The sequence below is a fragment of the Rhamphochromis longiceps genome, linkage group LG7, assembly GCF_057381845.1.
Source record: "Rhamphochromis longiceps isolate RC_006_pf linkage group LG7, R_longiceps_female_GT1.1, whole genome shotgun sequence".
NCBI lineage: Eukaryota > Metazoa > Chordata > Actinopteri > Cichliformes > Cichlidae > Rhamphochromis > Rhamphochromis longiceps.
In genome coordinates, this window is record NC_140563.1 from 2,972,914 (window position 1) to 2,989,348 (window position 16,435).

The 16,435-nt window shown below is 41.6% G+C and overlaps 1 protein-coding gene across 7 annotated transcripts in view; it reads right to left on the minus strand.

Annotated features, from left to right (window-relative positions):
- Positions 1–16,435, minus strand: part of fgd4a (FYVE, RhoGEF and PH domain containing 4a) — a 55,339-nt gene that overhangs the window by 11,761 nt on the left and 27,143 nt on the right. For 4 of the 7 annotated variants that reach the window (XM_085411631.1, XM_085411633.1, XM_085411635.1 and 1 more), the window contains exons 2-4: positions 10,082–10,165; positions 910–1,062; positions 110–305 (exon numbers count right to left, since the gene is read on the minus strand). In XM_085411631.1, the coding sequence (XP_085267757.1) occupies positions 110–305; positions 910–1,062; positions 10,082–10,165 (433 nt within the window). Of the gene's footprint in view, positions 1–109; positions 306–909; positions 1,063–6,923; positions 7,091–10,081; positions 10,166–14,186; positions 14,506–16,435 lie in introns of those variants that run through there. The other 3 variants (XM_085411632.1, XM_085411637.1, XM_085411638.1) reach the window with 3 other exon arrangements.

Here is a 16,435-nt window from a genome sequence, read left to right on the forward strand (position 1 = left end):
ACATTTCCTAAACATTATTAGGAAAATAACAGAATGAGTAATTCATCCACGGATCAAGTAACTGCTCATTTCTGCAGATATCGAGGCAGAGAAAGTTAAGAGGCCGAACCTGTTCTCCTCAAAGCGGCTGATCAGGTCTAAGACTTTGGAGGGTTTCTCTCTGGGTCTCTCCCGGCTGACAGCCCCCGTTTTTCCTCCTCCACTTCCGTCCTCCATCCTGCTTATAAGTGGGGGTTTCTGGATGTGGCCCAATGGGGATGGGATATCTGTCACTGGGCTTTGGAGGTGCAGTGGCTTTGGAGGCACTGGATATAAAACAGAGGAATTTACAACATGAGAAATGTCCTGAATACTAATCACAGCTTCAATTCATTTTCTTACTGCAATCTCAGTTTGAAGCTGAAGGTGGCAGCATCAGCTGTCACAAGTGACACCACCTGTAGGACACTGAACTGTAATAAACGTCCTAAATGTAATAAAGAAATAATCGGGCTTGGCAAAAACTAACTGCGCATGGCTTTGCAACTAAATATCCTGCCTGACTTACAGCAGCAGGAAGAATGGAGCTCTGTTCCCTGCATTATCTGTGTAGAATGATTTACCCAACGCAAACACAAGAGGAACGAGTCTCTCGGTTCACTGAACCCAAGCCAGCTTACATAACTCTTCTTCTGGTTTGACCATTTCGTGGATGTTAACAGTGTCAAACAGCGTCCATAAGCACTGATTCATTCAGTGTTTTTCTGCAGATTTACAGAGTAAACAAAGACGAAGTGAAAAACAGCAGTAGAAAGGTCACTGAGACCACATGTTGTGAATCAGACACCGAAATGCTATAATAATTTGTGTCTCCTAAGATTCTCACTTTGTGGCGTCTGGCTGAATTTTTTCCCACATGCTATTATGTACCTGGTGGTTTAGACTGCAGCCGAGGCCTGCCGCCAGGGACTCTTCCATTGACCCCTCCCCGGCTCTTGTCGGTTGTCCTTGCAGTCACCCGATTCAGACACGCCTGCACACTCGGCAATTCGCTGCGTTCTGACCCTGGGCTGCTGCCTAGAGCTAAAGGACACAAAGAGAGGGCGCACAAGCTTAAAAACAAAATCGATAATGGAATCAAAACCATTTTTATACAAAGAAGTGAGAGTGAAGAAACCAAAAGCATACGTATTTAACTGTTTTATCACTACAGGCATTATCGGCATGACTAATATTTACGATAGGTGACACTGATATATGCCCCACTCATCCTGCAGTGACATTTGAAGCCGTCACTCTGTGGTAGTACATGACTTACGTCGGTGCAATGTTTTACATCAACTACTTTCAAAGGTGAACTATGCTAAAACACATGTTTCTTATTAAGAATGGATTATTTTGAAATATAATATCTGAGTCAGAACTTTTATTTTACACCTTAATTTTCACAACAACCTCTGTCTTGTTTTATTCAGTATTGCAGGTGGCCTGAAAAACCAACGTGCCATTCCAGAAACAGATGTGCAAACATATTCTCCTCCAATTCGCCCTGTAAAGGAAAAAATCATTCCCATCATATATTAAGTGCCATAAACAGCTGAAGACCACACATTAGAGGGTGTCATACACTTCAGTTGATTATCCCAGTTAATCATCCAGCTGATGATCAGCACCAGTGAGACTTTTTACCCAACCAGCTGGCCACAGATGGCGCAGCATCAGTGTTTAGATAGAGCTGGCAGACCGACTTAATGGAGCAGGCGACACAGACTGGCAGTGTTTACAGTAGCCTAACTCGACCTCTCTCTAACCTCGCCAAGCACACACACACACACACACACACACACACACACACACACACACACACACACACACACACACACACACACACACACACACACACACACACACACACGTCAGTAAAAAGTATGAAGCCTGTTAAAGCAAATGTCCAAACATGGAGTTACACTGCTGAGAGAGTGAAGACCCCCATTATTCTATAAGCTATTAGTACATTAGCTTCCATTTAACGTTGCCATTTAACGGGTGTGTGTGATTTAGCAAAGGCAAACCAGCTGATGTATAGCTTGGATGTAGCTTCCATATAGCTTTGACACTGGTAAACTACAATCTAGTCCAGAAGTTGTAGAGTTAAGCACATCCAAGGATGCCTGCTTTACCTGAAAACAACAAAAACAGTGGACTTCTTATAATTTGTGCTTGTTCTGGTTTCGGTCAGTCTGTTATTACCGAAAGTGAAGAAGGGACTTCATGCTTCTGGCACTCAGGGATGCTAACATGCACAGAGAAATGTTTCATCTTTGAAATGAATCATTGAGGAAGGACCTTCATTTCTTTACAGACTCAGTCCCATCATGTCTAAAAACAGATAAAGATATATTTCTCTTTTTTAGAAATATATCTGCCACTCGAATAATCACACACGTAAAGTAAAGTGGCTGTAATGATCAGCCAATGAAGAGAGCAAAAGATAAACTGAAAATTACTATATCTAAGAACACACAGTCACTGGACATTTTATTAAGAACACCCTGCTAGGGCTTGATTGGATGGGATTGTTTGTGGTATAGAGTCAACAATGTGCTGAAAACATTCCTCACAGATGATGGCATCATGAGGTTGTGCTGATCAACTGCCTGTAAGTGCATGTCGGCTGTGCATCCATGATATGAATCTTTGTCACATCCCAAAAGTGATGTGTGGTGACTGTGGAAGCCATTGGAGTGCAGTAAGCTAATCGTCACGTTCAAGCAACCAGTTTGAGATTTTCTGAGCTTTGCCACACGGTGCATTATCCTGCTGGAAGTAGCCATCAACAGATAGGAACACTGTAGTCAGAAAGGGATTGATGTGGCCGGCAACAACACTCAGGATGTAGTGTTTAAACAATGCTTGGCTGGTAGTGTGCCAAGAAAATCTCTCCCACACATTACACCACTGCCACCAGCTTAAACCGCTGGTGTATGGTAAGATGGATCCATGTTGTGACCCCACCGTTTCTGCATACCTTTACTGTAATTAGTGGGTATTTGAGTTACTCTTGTGTTCCTATCAGCTCAAATCAGAATCAGAATCAGAATCAGAATACTTTATTGATCCCTGGGGGAAATTATTTAATCATTCTCCTTTGACCTCTGATATATCAACAAGCCATTTTCGTGCAGAGAACTGCTACTCACTGGGCAGTTTCCCTTTTTTCATACTATTCTCTCTAAACTCCAGAGATGGATGTGTGGGAAAATCCCAGTTTCTTAAATACTCAGACCAGCCCCTCTGACAGCCATGCTGCAGTCAACGTCACTGAAGTCATCTCTCATCCCCACTCTGATGCTGGGTTTAAACTTCAGCAGGTCTAAATCTTTTGAGAAGCTGCCATGGGATCGGCTGATTAGATATTTGCATTGACAAGCAACTGAACAGGTATACCTGTTGACCTGGGTGTTGGCTGTATTGGGATGGCTCGGTTCTGGGATACTGGGTTCTGTTGTATATGCAAAGTCTGAGATGGACAGAACGACAGCCAGGAGACAGCACTGAATAAGGTAGATGTCAGCGATGACAATCATGATACTGATTAAGACACAAAAAACATGAAAAGGAGGAGATGGGTTGGAGGTGGGTTGCACAGGGGCTTGCAGCTGCACCAATTTTCAAGCAAAAAGATATAAGTTCATCTTTTTTTCTATGTTATAACTACATTTGATTAATCAGACATACAGTACATAGTTGATAAGCTGATGATGGAAATAAGTGTTGTTTGTATCCTTAGGGTAAGTAACCTGGTCTTTGAGTGAGAGCTTAATGTACTATATACTTTGGAGTACCTCTCCAAATGCAGCTTGTTTACAAAAACGTTGTTACTATGTGCCAACTTGGTTCCTGGAGCCCCAGATTTGTCTTTACTAGAGTAATCTTTATCTTACCAATCTTAAAGGGAAAGAGAAAAAGAGTAACCACAAAATCATACAGTCACAATTTCTATTTTAAAGGGTGGACCGTAATTAAAGACAACAAGTCTGGCAACTGTCTGACTGGAAGCGGTCCCACGCTGTGTTTGGGAGGGCTTTCTTTCTAAACATGGCCCCAAAAAATACCAATCAGTTATGAAGGCAGGCCGCAGGAATTTTTCATGATTAGGTGCCTGACTTCCACTCTCAGCCACATTAGAGGTCATAAAAAACATCTTGCAAAACATTATGCACCACATTATAAGTACATGTTCTAAAACGAAGTCTGCCTGCAAATTGCATTTCGCATGTGGCATTTATCCTGACTCCTGAGTACAGGAGGTCCAGTGTCCACAGCCCAGCTTTGCTTTCTGGGGTTGTCAGTAACCACGTCAAACACAGCGGCTCACGTCTGAATCACCTTTATATTGCAGCCTTTAACCTGAATAGCAACACTTAATATATCTGTAGGCTGTGTCAAGACAAGAGAGATGTAAACAAAGATATAGATCTGAAAATGCTTCGATGTTTTGCTGTCAGTTATGTAGAAGAAGATTAGATGTCGAGATTTTATGTCACATCATTTATTTTTAACCTCTTATCTTGATCAGTAGATTAAGGAAATGCAACCAGAGCTGTTACACTGAAAAGGAAGTTTTTTCAAAACTACAGTGTTTGGGAAGAAAGTCCCGCTCCTGGTAACGCACTCATTCTGGCACCATCTCATTAAAACTGTCTTGGCACAACAGACAGCCATGTGCAGTAAATTAGAAGCAGCCAGACAGCGTGCTGCGAAAACACTTTGATTCTAATCCTCATCTGTGTGACGGAGAAGGAGGCCTGCTGTCTGGAGTACGAGATGGATCGGGTGGACGCGAACACAAAATACAACTTAAATGTGTTGCACAGAAAGGAAGGACGAACTCTACCTTCTTTTCATAACTTTTGTGTTTTGGCAAGAAATTTCCTGCCACTCAGTTCTGTTGTGCTTTTACAGTAAACAGATAATCTACTTTTACTAGAAACTGAAAACACTGCTGGATCACTACTCCAATCCAGGAAGTGAAGACTTGACTAGTCAAACCGAGACTTGACTTTTTTCTTTGTTGCAGGATTGTGAGGCTTGTAACCATGGTAACTATCCTTTTACCTTGTGAAAATGTAAAATTTCACTGCATACTCCACGGAGCCCAAAGGACCAATATTAATAAATTCAAAGCGACTTAACAAATGCTCATGCAAAGGGTAAGTACACATGAGAGGTAGAGCGGAGAAAACTTTCTGGTTTTACAAAGTACAACAAATCCTTGATTTCAGAAGTTTCCCCAGTAACAGCACCTTTCTTCACAGTGTGATCAACTGGTTCCCCAACATTAGATTAACTGTGGAAAATCCCATTTTAACAAATCACTATTTGTTAAAATGGGTGAATTAAGTTTACTACACGTTGAAATAAATCCATCTCTTCAGCGCAAGTATCTTACTCTACAACAAGAAAACTAGCAAAGTCCGAAAATAGTGAAATCCAAACTAATTCCCAAAATAGCTCCAGGCACACTACATTCTTCCAGTTTGTTGTTGTCACAATGATTTGTTTTATTAAAATTTTTTTGTCTTAATAATGTTTCAAGTAGACTTACAACACTCAATACAAGATTTGAGGAAACACTGGACATAAATGATAAAAAAGACATACAGATCACAGGTACCAAAATCACCATGCCAACACGCCCATGATGACAGATGATACCAAAGGTATATTTTCACCCTCTTAGTTTAGAAGGATAACAAGTCGAAATACAGACTGTAGTCGAGGCTAATGGGCATGACATCAGGTTTGCAGGCATGAATGAAAACTGAGAAGATGATGGATTATCAAAGGTGCCAGTTGGTACAAAGTTTCACCATACAACAAATGTTTAACTCAAAACCTCAAATTTCAACTTTAGAGCGCAGCTGCAGAAGTCACAAACCTCTGTAACCATGCCGCTGTATCAAGACTAAAAGCTGCTCCCAGGGAATCAACACGGGAATGTTAATACAGCAAAGATGAGCCGCTTTTCTAGTTTTTCTTTTTAAAGGTTTTTACAGAGAAAACGTACATCTTGCTTATTTACAGGTAGGCATCTGACCTAATTGTTCTTATGTGAATGTTCAAGATATTTGTACCTCCTGACTCCACCTTGTTTGAGAACTGTCACCTGACAGCACACCTGTCCGACCTGACTTTTATGTTTTCCGCGTCTCTTCTTGTGTGTCATGTTCTTTTTGGCTCTCTTGAGGCAAAATATATCCTGATACTTAGGTGTGAGAGCTCGAGGTGAAAAACAAAAGGCACACCCGACTGTGCGCAAGCAGAGGAGTGGTTGACATAGCTTGAAACTGAGGCTTCGTCTTCTGCCGTTACCGCAAGGGTGTGACAGAATTTCCTTGTGATCAACAAGGAAATTCTGAGTATTTTTTATTTTGATATATTCTGCTTCATCTTTGTAAACTCTGTGGCATTTAAAAGACAGTTTGGGCTTCCACACAGTCACACCAAAGTCAAGGAACATGAGGGAAGAATGAGGATAAAAAACGAGTTGAGGTGAACAGCAGCCTTTAGAAACATCTGTCAAGCTTCAGTCCTTACGTGGCTATGATGAAGTTTGCAACTGCAAATTTATGTGTAAAGTGCGTTTGTAGGCCACTCCTATGTTATTTGTATGAAAGGCTCAGACAGTTTGGAGTGTAAACACTGCAACACTCCCGTAAAAGATAAAAGAGCAGCATGGGCATGAAAACATGAAAGACTGCTGTCACTAAAGTGTGATCACACAATTTTATTTAACACCGCAAACTGAACAAAGCAGATGACACAAAACGTGAGAAGAAAACTGTATCTCGATAACTACACTCTAGACTCAGCAGAGACAATCCAAGGATGAACTATTCTGCCAAGCTTGGAAAAAACAAAATCCCAGTGAATGAACTCACCCTGTGTTTGAGATAGACCGGAAAACAGCTGCAATGTCGATCTCTACTGTTGTGTGTTTGAGTGTGTGTGTGTGTGTATCCCAGAAGAGCTGAAAGTTTAGCATCCGTGTAATCTTCCCAGGCGGTGCTGTTGAGAATGACTCAGCTCAGGAGGGAGATTTACAGGGCAGCAAAAGACTCCTCCTTCACTCTCGCTCACACACCCCTTATTTAAGTGGCTTTTAAAAAGTACTGATTCGCACAAACCGAGAGTTGCACGCACACACGCGCGCAAACAAAGACACCTTCAAATGAACTCTGTACCTTTAAGCTCACAGGAACTGCACCTTTAGACCTTAAAAGGTTCAAATCCATAGAAAGAAAGAGAACAGACACAAATGCCTGTCAGAGCAACATTTTTCCAGAAAAATAACAAATTTCGGAGAATAGAAATAAATGTAGTTTAAAGTTATGGAATAATAAATTATCCTGCAATTCTCAGGTACACTGAAGGGTTTTCCAGCTTCCTCTCACTTGTGAAACCCATTTGTTACAATCACACAATGAAGCAAACAGCAGAAAGCGAAACAGGACCACTAGCAGAGGACAAACTTGTTTGCCACAGCACTTCTTCCTCCATCAGCGTCTCTTATTAGTGAAGCACCTGATCAATGATTGACAGCCACCACAGAAAAAGCAGCCTAAACAGCTTCACTGCAGTTCTGTCATCCTCAAATCTAATCGAAGCCCCCAAAATAAATTTTTTATTTAAATCAGCTCGTCCTCCTGAGCCCTGTTATTTATGCTAACATATAAAATGGTAAAAACTTTGACGCAACGACACGAACACAAACCAAATCCTCCCGATTAATCGTGAAATATCAAAATGAGGCTACATTAAAATGAAGCAAGAGCATCACAAAAGGAATTATGGGAATAAACTAAATGTACCTTTTACAGAAGTCTCCACTGGGAAGTGCAACTCAGTCTTCTCCATGTTCTGCATCTAACGTGTGCTGCACAGCTGCTCCCTGGTGTCTATGTGGTGGAAAGGTCTTGGTCTGATCTACGTTGCTATGTATCAGCTTTGAACCATCACATGGTTTCAGATAAAAAAACCCAACAAACAACAACAACACAGGAAGCTTTAATTTAAGTCACGATGACACCTCTGACAGAAACAAGTCTTGAGGTCTTGCTTACTGCGACATGTAAACGCACTGCAGAGCAGCACTGCAGGGAGTGATGAGCATTATTTTGTTCCTTCATTAATAAACTAGTTGGACCAGTATAAATTCAACTCCTGTTAAATTATCTGTCTTTACAAGACTGCAAACCACAACTCCCATCATGCTCACCTTACTTTGTTTGGTTTTTTTTTACTTTTGTACGTTTTGTAGAAAACTGAGAAAAAACAAAGTTGGTGGTTTTTTTAATGAATGCTGTGACTACTCAGAAATATATATTTTTTTATTAACAATTGAAAGTTTTCTCGCTTTAAATTTCCACCCTGATATGTTTTGTGATGTTTAATATGGAGTCCTGGTGATTTTTTTGAGGTTTGCACAAATATTTCAGTGATAAATGCGACTGTATTTTTTATTTTAGCGCGACTTTCAATATAATTATTTTGCTCAAGAACCTGTCTCATCCACTATCCATCCTGTCAGTCACGTATGCAAATCCCTCCAAGCAAGAAACAAAAGCATCCAGTGATGAGCCACAACAATAAAACTCCAAAAAACTTGTCTGTTGGGAACCTTTTGGTACAGGCATTCGTGTGGATGTTACTTTGATACATACCGCCCACCTAAACATTTCTGCAGCAGAAACACATCTCCCCTTGTTATCACCATGACAAAGCTCCTCTGCACTGCAAAAAATGCGGATTGAATGGCTGGAGGAAAATTACCTGAAGTTGTTACCTGGCCTTAAATTCCCCACATGCCAATCCAACGAGCCAGCACCTTGTTGAGAACAGGTCCTGTGTCTTAGGTCACAGCTGTTTTGGCAACACAACAGGACAACTTTCACTATATTAGGCTGATCAGTGTACAAATTGGAAGGAAACATCTCCTTTTGTTTACTTGGTTTCAAAGAGTCAGTGAGACAAGCATACCCTGGTTACTTAGTGCATGTAAACATCTTTTGTAAGGACAAAGGCGTTCTGCATGATCGTTATGGTTACATTTATTTGATGAAAAACTGAGCTGTGAAACGAAAGCTTTTGAGACAAAGTCACACAAACTGCTTCAAAGCCACAAACATACATGCACACATGTACGCACACACTCCAAATAGCACTACCTCAACCAGTCAGCTTGAGAGTGCGTTGTTGCTGTGCACGTTTGGCTCCACTTTTACAGACGAGGCTTTGAATGATCCAATCATGCTAACGCACACCGTGTGTGAGAACATGACAGACAGAATGACACGTAACAATTACAGCCAGTCCTGTGAGCTTGGAGTTGGGTGGGGGGCTTTCAACTGCCCGGACTTTCTTCAGATTAAGCTTGCATCATCCTCTAATCTGAGGGCCGTTGTGAGATTACCCCACGAGTCTGCTTCGAAAGACTAGATAATATAACAAAGAAAGAAAGAGACATGGATGAAAACCCAGGTGCAAAAAGGAGAGGGACTTACAGGCGTGAACTAGAAAGAAGAGAAAACGAGGAAAATGAAGAATAGGAAGACACAGAGGGCCAGAGGTAAGCGCCCATTCATCAAAAGAAGCAGACCATGAGACACAAGCATGTTTGCGAGCGTGAGCGCACACACGAGTTTGATATAAAAATAGAGCAGCGACCCGCAGCGTTTTTCACACCCCTGCATAGCAGAGAGTCACAGGAAGGCGTGTTCATAGTGTCCTTCACAGTATCATCCTCTGTCCTCACTGTGCATGTTAACTGATTTTACTCCGATCCAGAAGGTCTGGCAAAGCTGAAAAATCCATGCATTCTATTGATTTTGAATGCAAATGTGTGTAAATCAGAGGTGTTGATTGAAAAGAGACGATGGACATGTGAACATGGCAATGAAAATCAAGATGATGCACAAAGTGGACGAAAAATGGGAGACTAAGATATGAATAATAACACATCTAAAGAGTTTTTCAAAAAGTCTGCGTGCAAGCACTTGAGAGAAAGACCGTAAAGATAAATGGAGGTGATGCAACCTACCTATGGACTGTTCGATCTTCACCGCCACACAGGTCTGCTCTTCAGTGTTCTCCGACTGGAAACAGGTAGCTTTGCCCTTCCTCTCTACAACACAATATGCGCAGATTTCAAGATTTAGAATAAAAATAAGTTGACAGAATTTGTGTAGATTAAGAGGCTATTTTAAAGGTTGACCTGCATATCAGACAGAAGCTTTAAACAGTTTGAGGCTTCCCCAGATTTTATGTAAAAGGTCCACCAACTCAGATCAAACCCCGCCCCCAATAAACTTATACAATGAACAGGAGAGATTGTGAGATCTGAAGCACTGTTGTGGTAGCTGCATTTATCAAGATCTGGAGTACACTCATGTTTGTTTTGAGAATGAAAGGGAGTATATAAGCCCTTGGAGAGAGAAACCCTAATTAGTCTGTCTGTGATATGTAGGCCATCGTCAGCAGGGAGAGCAAACGCTCTTTCAAAACAGCCGTTTAATATGCACATAAAAGATTAAAGAGAAAATAGCTAGTCGTAAAAACAATGAAGACCTCGTGAGCGTTCCAAAACCTCCAAACACACACACACACACACACACACACACACACACACACACACACACACACACACACACACACACACACACACACACACACACACACACACAGAGTAGCACAAACCTATGCCCTCAGTCAGATGTAATCATCGCCTCTACAGGCACCCTGTTCTGTCACACCAACCTCCTCTTTCACTACATCATTAAATTTTCACTGTGGTCTTTCTGTCTGGCAGCTCCATGTTCAAAATCCACTGCCAAACATATCCACTAGCCTCCTCTGCACATCCAGACCAGCTAAGCCCCGCCTCCCTAACTTTGTCCAACCTGGGTTTTCCTCCCGATCGACTCGTTCCTAATCTTGCCTATCCAGGTAACTCTCAATGAAAATCGTACAATATTCAACCCTCCAGCCACCTCCAGCTTCACCTATGTGTCAACATTAACCACACAGAAACGAAGCCAATCAGTCGGGTTTGTTGTTCCGCATTCTTTCGAGAAATGTTTTTGAGAAATACTAAAAAGAAAGCATCAGTGTGTATTTTGTAAACGGCACTACAGCGGAACAATTTGACTGATTGAAAACAAGTCACGTACCATCAGCATGCAACAAACTGATAATGATTTTAAACATTTGGGAATTAAAAGAACTGCATGTTTGCTCAGAGGTTGTGGAGAAAACTGCATTTCCTTGAATGACACCACTGTTAAAATAAAGCTACAGAAGCACTAACATAATAACAACCTGGGGAAAAGTTATCCCTTTATTGAGCAGTATGGGTGTTAATATAGTATTTATAAAACTTGCCTGTTTAAAATGATTATCTCACCAATGTTTGTGGGCAAGATAATAAATCGGAGAATTTTTAAAGCAACTGTCATTATAATATGACTTGTTGTGCATTTAATTAATTCATTATCAGCTGCAATCATATTGTTAATGGATGCATCTTGCTAAGTAAGGCTTAGCACTCAACCCTTTTCAATTGTGGTCACTTCTGACCTGCGAGACTAAGAAGACAAAAGAAGGCAAAGAAGGCAATCCACACTTATGAACAGGTTATAGTTTTGTGGTAAATCATCTTCTATTTCATTTCAGTTGAAAAAAACGGTGTTGACATCATCCTGCAATGTTTTCAGCCTGTCAGGAAACTACACAGATTAAAAAAATAAAAGAAATCATATCCCTCCAAAATACATGACAGGGTAACATAATGAGTCCTCTTACTCAAGTGAATTGAATTGTATTACAATGTTCATGCCTCGCTTATCGTTTCTCAAACTCAATTCTGTACAAGCATTTAGTGCTGCGTCAGTCAGGATATACAACACAGCAGCGAGTGGACCGAGCTGACATAATGGAGCGTGGATAATGGTACGTAAACCAATAGTAGAGTAGCTCAATGGGGGGTCGTGCAAACGGTGGAAATACAGATGACGGTGTGTGTGTGTGTGTGTGTATGTGTGAGGGAGAGAGAGTGAAGGGGGGTATAATATCCTGGCGCATGGATTAAAGGAGGGCTTTCTCCACCCACCATCTGGACTCCTCATGACAGGCCTGCCTGCTGTTCAAAGACACACACACACACACACACACACACACACACACACACACACACACACACACGCACACGCACACGCACACACACACACACACACGCACACACACACACACACACACACACACACAACTTACTTAACAGTATACAAGTTAAACCCCAGTCGAGTTCCCTACTGAAAATATAACAAATGTAAGCAGCTTATGAAAAGCATTATGTACACATCTTCTCTACAGAGTCGGCCTATGGAGGCCTCTCCTCCGGCCAGCTCTTAGCCGTGTGACCAGAGTCACTGCGTGCCCATTGTTTCCTTAAGTGGGGGGATGTGTTCTGATGTCAATACTGAGAATAAACTCAACAGAGAAAATGCTTCACACTTTGGCGACTACACGCAGCCACAATGTCAGAGAAATAGCTTTCTGAGATGTGGCTGATGACTGATGGAGGAAAGTGTACCAGCCCTTCTACTGACGTACTCATCATGCAACTGGCCTGACACTAAAGCTTCCCCTCCCTGTTCATTAACATCCTGTTGTTTTTGTTTTTATGTGATGATCTTTTTGTTAGAAGTCCGAGCATAACACAACTGATAACCTCAGAGACCCGGAGACAGCACAATCCACACACAAAGTGAACACTGGTCACCGGCCAGGTAGGATCTGGGAAGTGATGTGGGATGAGAGTCGCCATAAAGTCTCAATAGTGACAATGAAACCAGAAGTCATATTTATAGTCTCCTGTTACGGCAGCGATAACGACAAGTTTACTGAGAGGAGCTGAGAAAGAGAATTGGCCAGTGAGAAGGAATCAGATTTACAATAACAGGAACTCAGGCATTTATTAAAATTACTGATTGAGGAAGTGAGAACGCTGAGCAGACCTCGTCTGTGGTTCTTGGAAGAAAGCTGCTAGTTAAACATAAACTACACAGGTGTGAGGGAGTAAATACTGCTACTGACACATTTTGATTGTTTTACAGTTACATGGAATCACAGTTGTGCCTTTGATGTTCAACAACATAGGTGGCAAACTGCTACAAATTGTTCTCTTGGCAGTCGAAGTAAATAAAAAGAAAATTTAAAGGGTTATGTTCTAAGCAGCTCTCTGCGCTACCAAACTTTAATGCTACCATATTGGCACCTCGTCCTTGACAGCTACAGTAACCTTTGCTCAGAGTGAATGGTCAGTGAGTCGTGGCATTTATCTGAACTTCAGAAATGTGCATCTGCGTATGCGACATGTCGTATCTAACGATCAAAAAGTGGTGCAAACAAATCTTTTATCAGGTCAGTCCTTTGGTTTGTGGTGCTTACGTTTACTTGCTGTAGAGCAGCACAAGAACTCTGATAGACGTCTGTGACTGAAAACACCAAATGAGCTCCAACCCAAGTCTGACCAGCAGTCAAACTGAAAACACAGTCACCACCTGTGTTTTCGCCAGCCTTCAACACTGTAGGTTGCAGTTGTATAATTCACATAAGGACATGTGTTATAAACTATAGATGGTTTAAAAAATGCTTAACTAAAAATGAGGGTATTCTATCTTTCTCCATCTTTAAACATTATTGCAAGAACAGCAAAGTTAACTGATGCTGCTGACAAATATGGTGTAGCTGAAAAAATCTGCCACAAGTTCATTCTTGTGTGCTACACCTCTCCGATTACAGCACAACAAACATTTAAAGCTCTGCAGCACCAGGTAAGATTATGAGCAAGAAATAAATGCCACTGCTTCACCATTCACACGAAAGCTCTGAAAGGTCATTGAAAAAGTTCTTGCATAATTTCCCTTGACAGGCAGGCTGTGTGTCTAAAATGTTTCTTAGGTGACTGTTCTCACACTCGCTTATCTAACAGTCACCTGTGTGTTTGGGTTTCTGTGGTAAAGGCAGCGCTTCCTCTAGAGCTTTTTTTAATCCGTAGTTCAACAACACTTTTTCATTTTTAGACCCTTTATTTATTTTGCGTGTCTGAAAATATGACAAAAAAACAAAAAGTAAATTTTTTACACTACCTGCCAGCACTCCTCCCAAAAAGAGTTGTGTTTTCCCCGGCCGGGTAAACACAGAATGGTTATCAATCCTATAGTGTCTTTTCCATTCAGGAGTATCCATATTTATGAGAAATTACAGTCCGTTCTTCACACACACGTTTCCTTCTTGGCTGGTAAGCTCGTGTGTGTGTACCTGTGAGAGCTTTGGAGTCTCTGTATCACTGCACAAACCGGTTCCCTGGAAACTAGAGTCACCTGGTGAAGCAGACAATTGCAGGAAGGGAGGAGGGACAGGTCGCCCTACAAGATATTTATTCACGGTCACTTTCATGACTCCCTTAGAATGCTTTGAGAGCTGGCGAGGAGGGAGGAGAAAGTGAGAAGGCAGGAAAAAGCAAAGGAGGAGTTAAAGAAATGCAATAAATCACTGGTGAAGAAAGGTGGAAAAAGGAGTGACTATGATATGGAGAAGTGAGAGATAAAAATTAACCAACTGTAACAGTTCACATTTAGTCATCTGTGGTCATGCAAAATTGTTTTAAAACCCATTATTTAACCCATTTTACATTATAATGAACATTTGATCCACCCTGCTAATTTCTCTAAAATGTTATTCACCTTAAACTGACTGCACGGAGCTGAACCTTAACCTAGTCTCAGTCCTGATATAAATAAGTGTAAAGAGAGGATGCTGCTGATGTAATTCTATAATGGTGAGATAAAGAGATTATTATTCAAAAGAAAATCCACCAAAAAGACACAAAGAAAGCAAAGTAAGCTAAGTTTAATATGCAAGGCTGCCCTAGATTGAGATAACTGCTATTCAGATGTAACTCATAAATAATGGAAAAGCGTGAATGTATTAGCATGCCAAGTCACACCCCTTTAATCGTATGTTCACGGTGGTGATAAAATGTGTGCGAGCTTTTCTTGCTTGACTCAGAGGCTACTGAAAGAGACCAGATGCGTCTGCCTCTGTTCAATCTCGTTCTTCCATTATGGACAATTACCAGAGAGTGATGGCTTTCTGTCGCAGGCATAATAGAGTGAAAATTAAAAGGCCTTGTAAGCGTTTTGTGTATTCAAGACAACCAGATGAGACCCTGCGTCTCCAGCTCACGGAGCAAACGTGGGAAATTGACGTAGTTCGTTGTCCATATAACACTTAAAAGAATAAGCTGGTTTTTCTGGTACCTGAATTTAATGCCAGTTTGTTGAGCTTTCATTTACCCCTGACACAAAGTAGCTGCAGAATGCATCATCCATGTTCAGGCTTGGTTTCATCTTCGTCATTCACTGCTTTAGCAGTTACCTATTTGCAATACTGGGATTGTAAGCTGGGATTCCCTCTTGTTTTTAGCTTCTCTTTCAGCGCAGACTCTTCGGCTGCTAGATGCTATCTATGCAGATTGTTTTATATGGTGAGCAGTATCCTGTGCTGTTTTTGCTGAGATCACAGACCTGTGACAGTCTTTGTTTTCAGCTACAAAATGCCACACTTCTTGCCTCATAAAATCTGCACATCACTGTGCCTCTTTGTTTACCACCAGGCACCCTACAAAGCTCCAGCATGTGAAGATAAGCATGATCTGAACATGCTCTCCGGCCCATGTCTAATGAGGGCAGGCCAACTGGGTGACTGGATGTGCTACAATCCTCGAGCTGAACAACACTACGGACCCTTCCCCCCGCCCCATAGAGACAGGAAGAGATGGAAACTATAGGCTTCCTGTTTGCTGTTGCAGGGATAATCATTCTCTGGAGAAGAATGACTATAACAGACCATTTAAACATGTTTGTCATGCCAGATGGCAGACGCTAAGTTCCACAACTGATCCAAATACTGTAGCTCTACCACAACCAGGGATACTAAGAAAAATAAAGTTAGTATCAGAGGGCTATGAGAGCACATAGCTGAGATCCAAACAGCAGTGTACGCTACAATCACTGAGACCTAAGGCAGAGCTTGACTGTTGCAGTCTGTGATAACATCAACATGCCACAGTCTTTTCCTCTGTGTGCCTTTTTTCACAGCATCTTGCTCATCACAGTCATCTCATTTTTCTTGTCATCTCCTCCTTCATCCACATGACCTGCAGGTCTACCTTAAAAACCCCCCAGAAAGATCACAGCTGGTGTGGCAGAAGCTCCCAAATGTGCCAATCAATAGCATGTCTGCCCGATTACCATGCCTGACCGAGTCCTGGGAGACCTGTATGTTCATAAATGAACAACAATGCTTATTTACGACAAGCTCTTCATGATGAGCC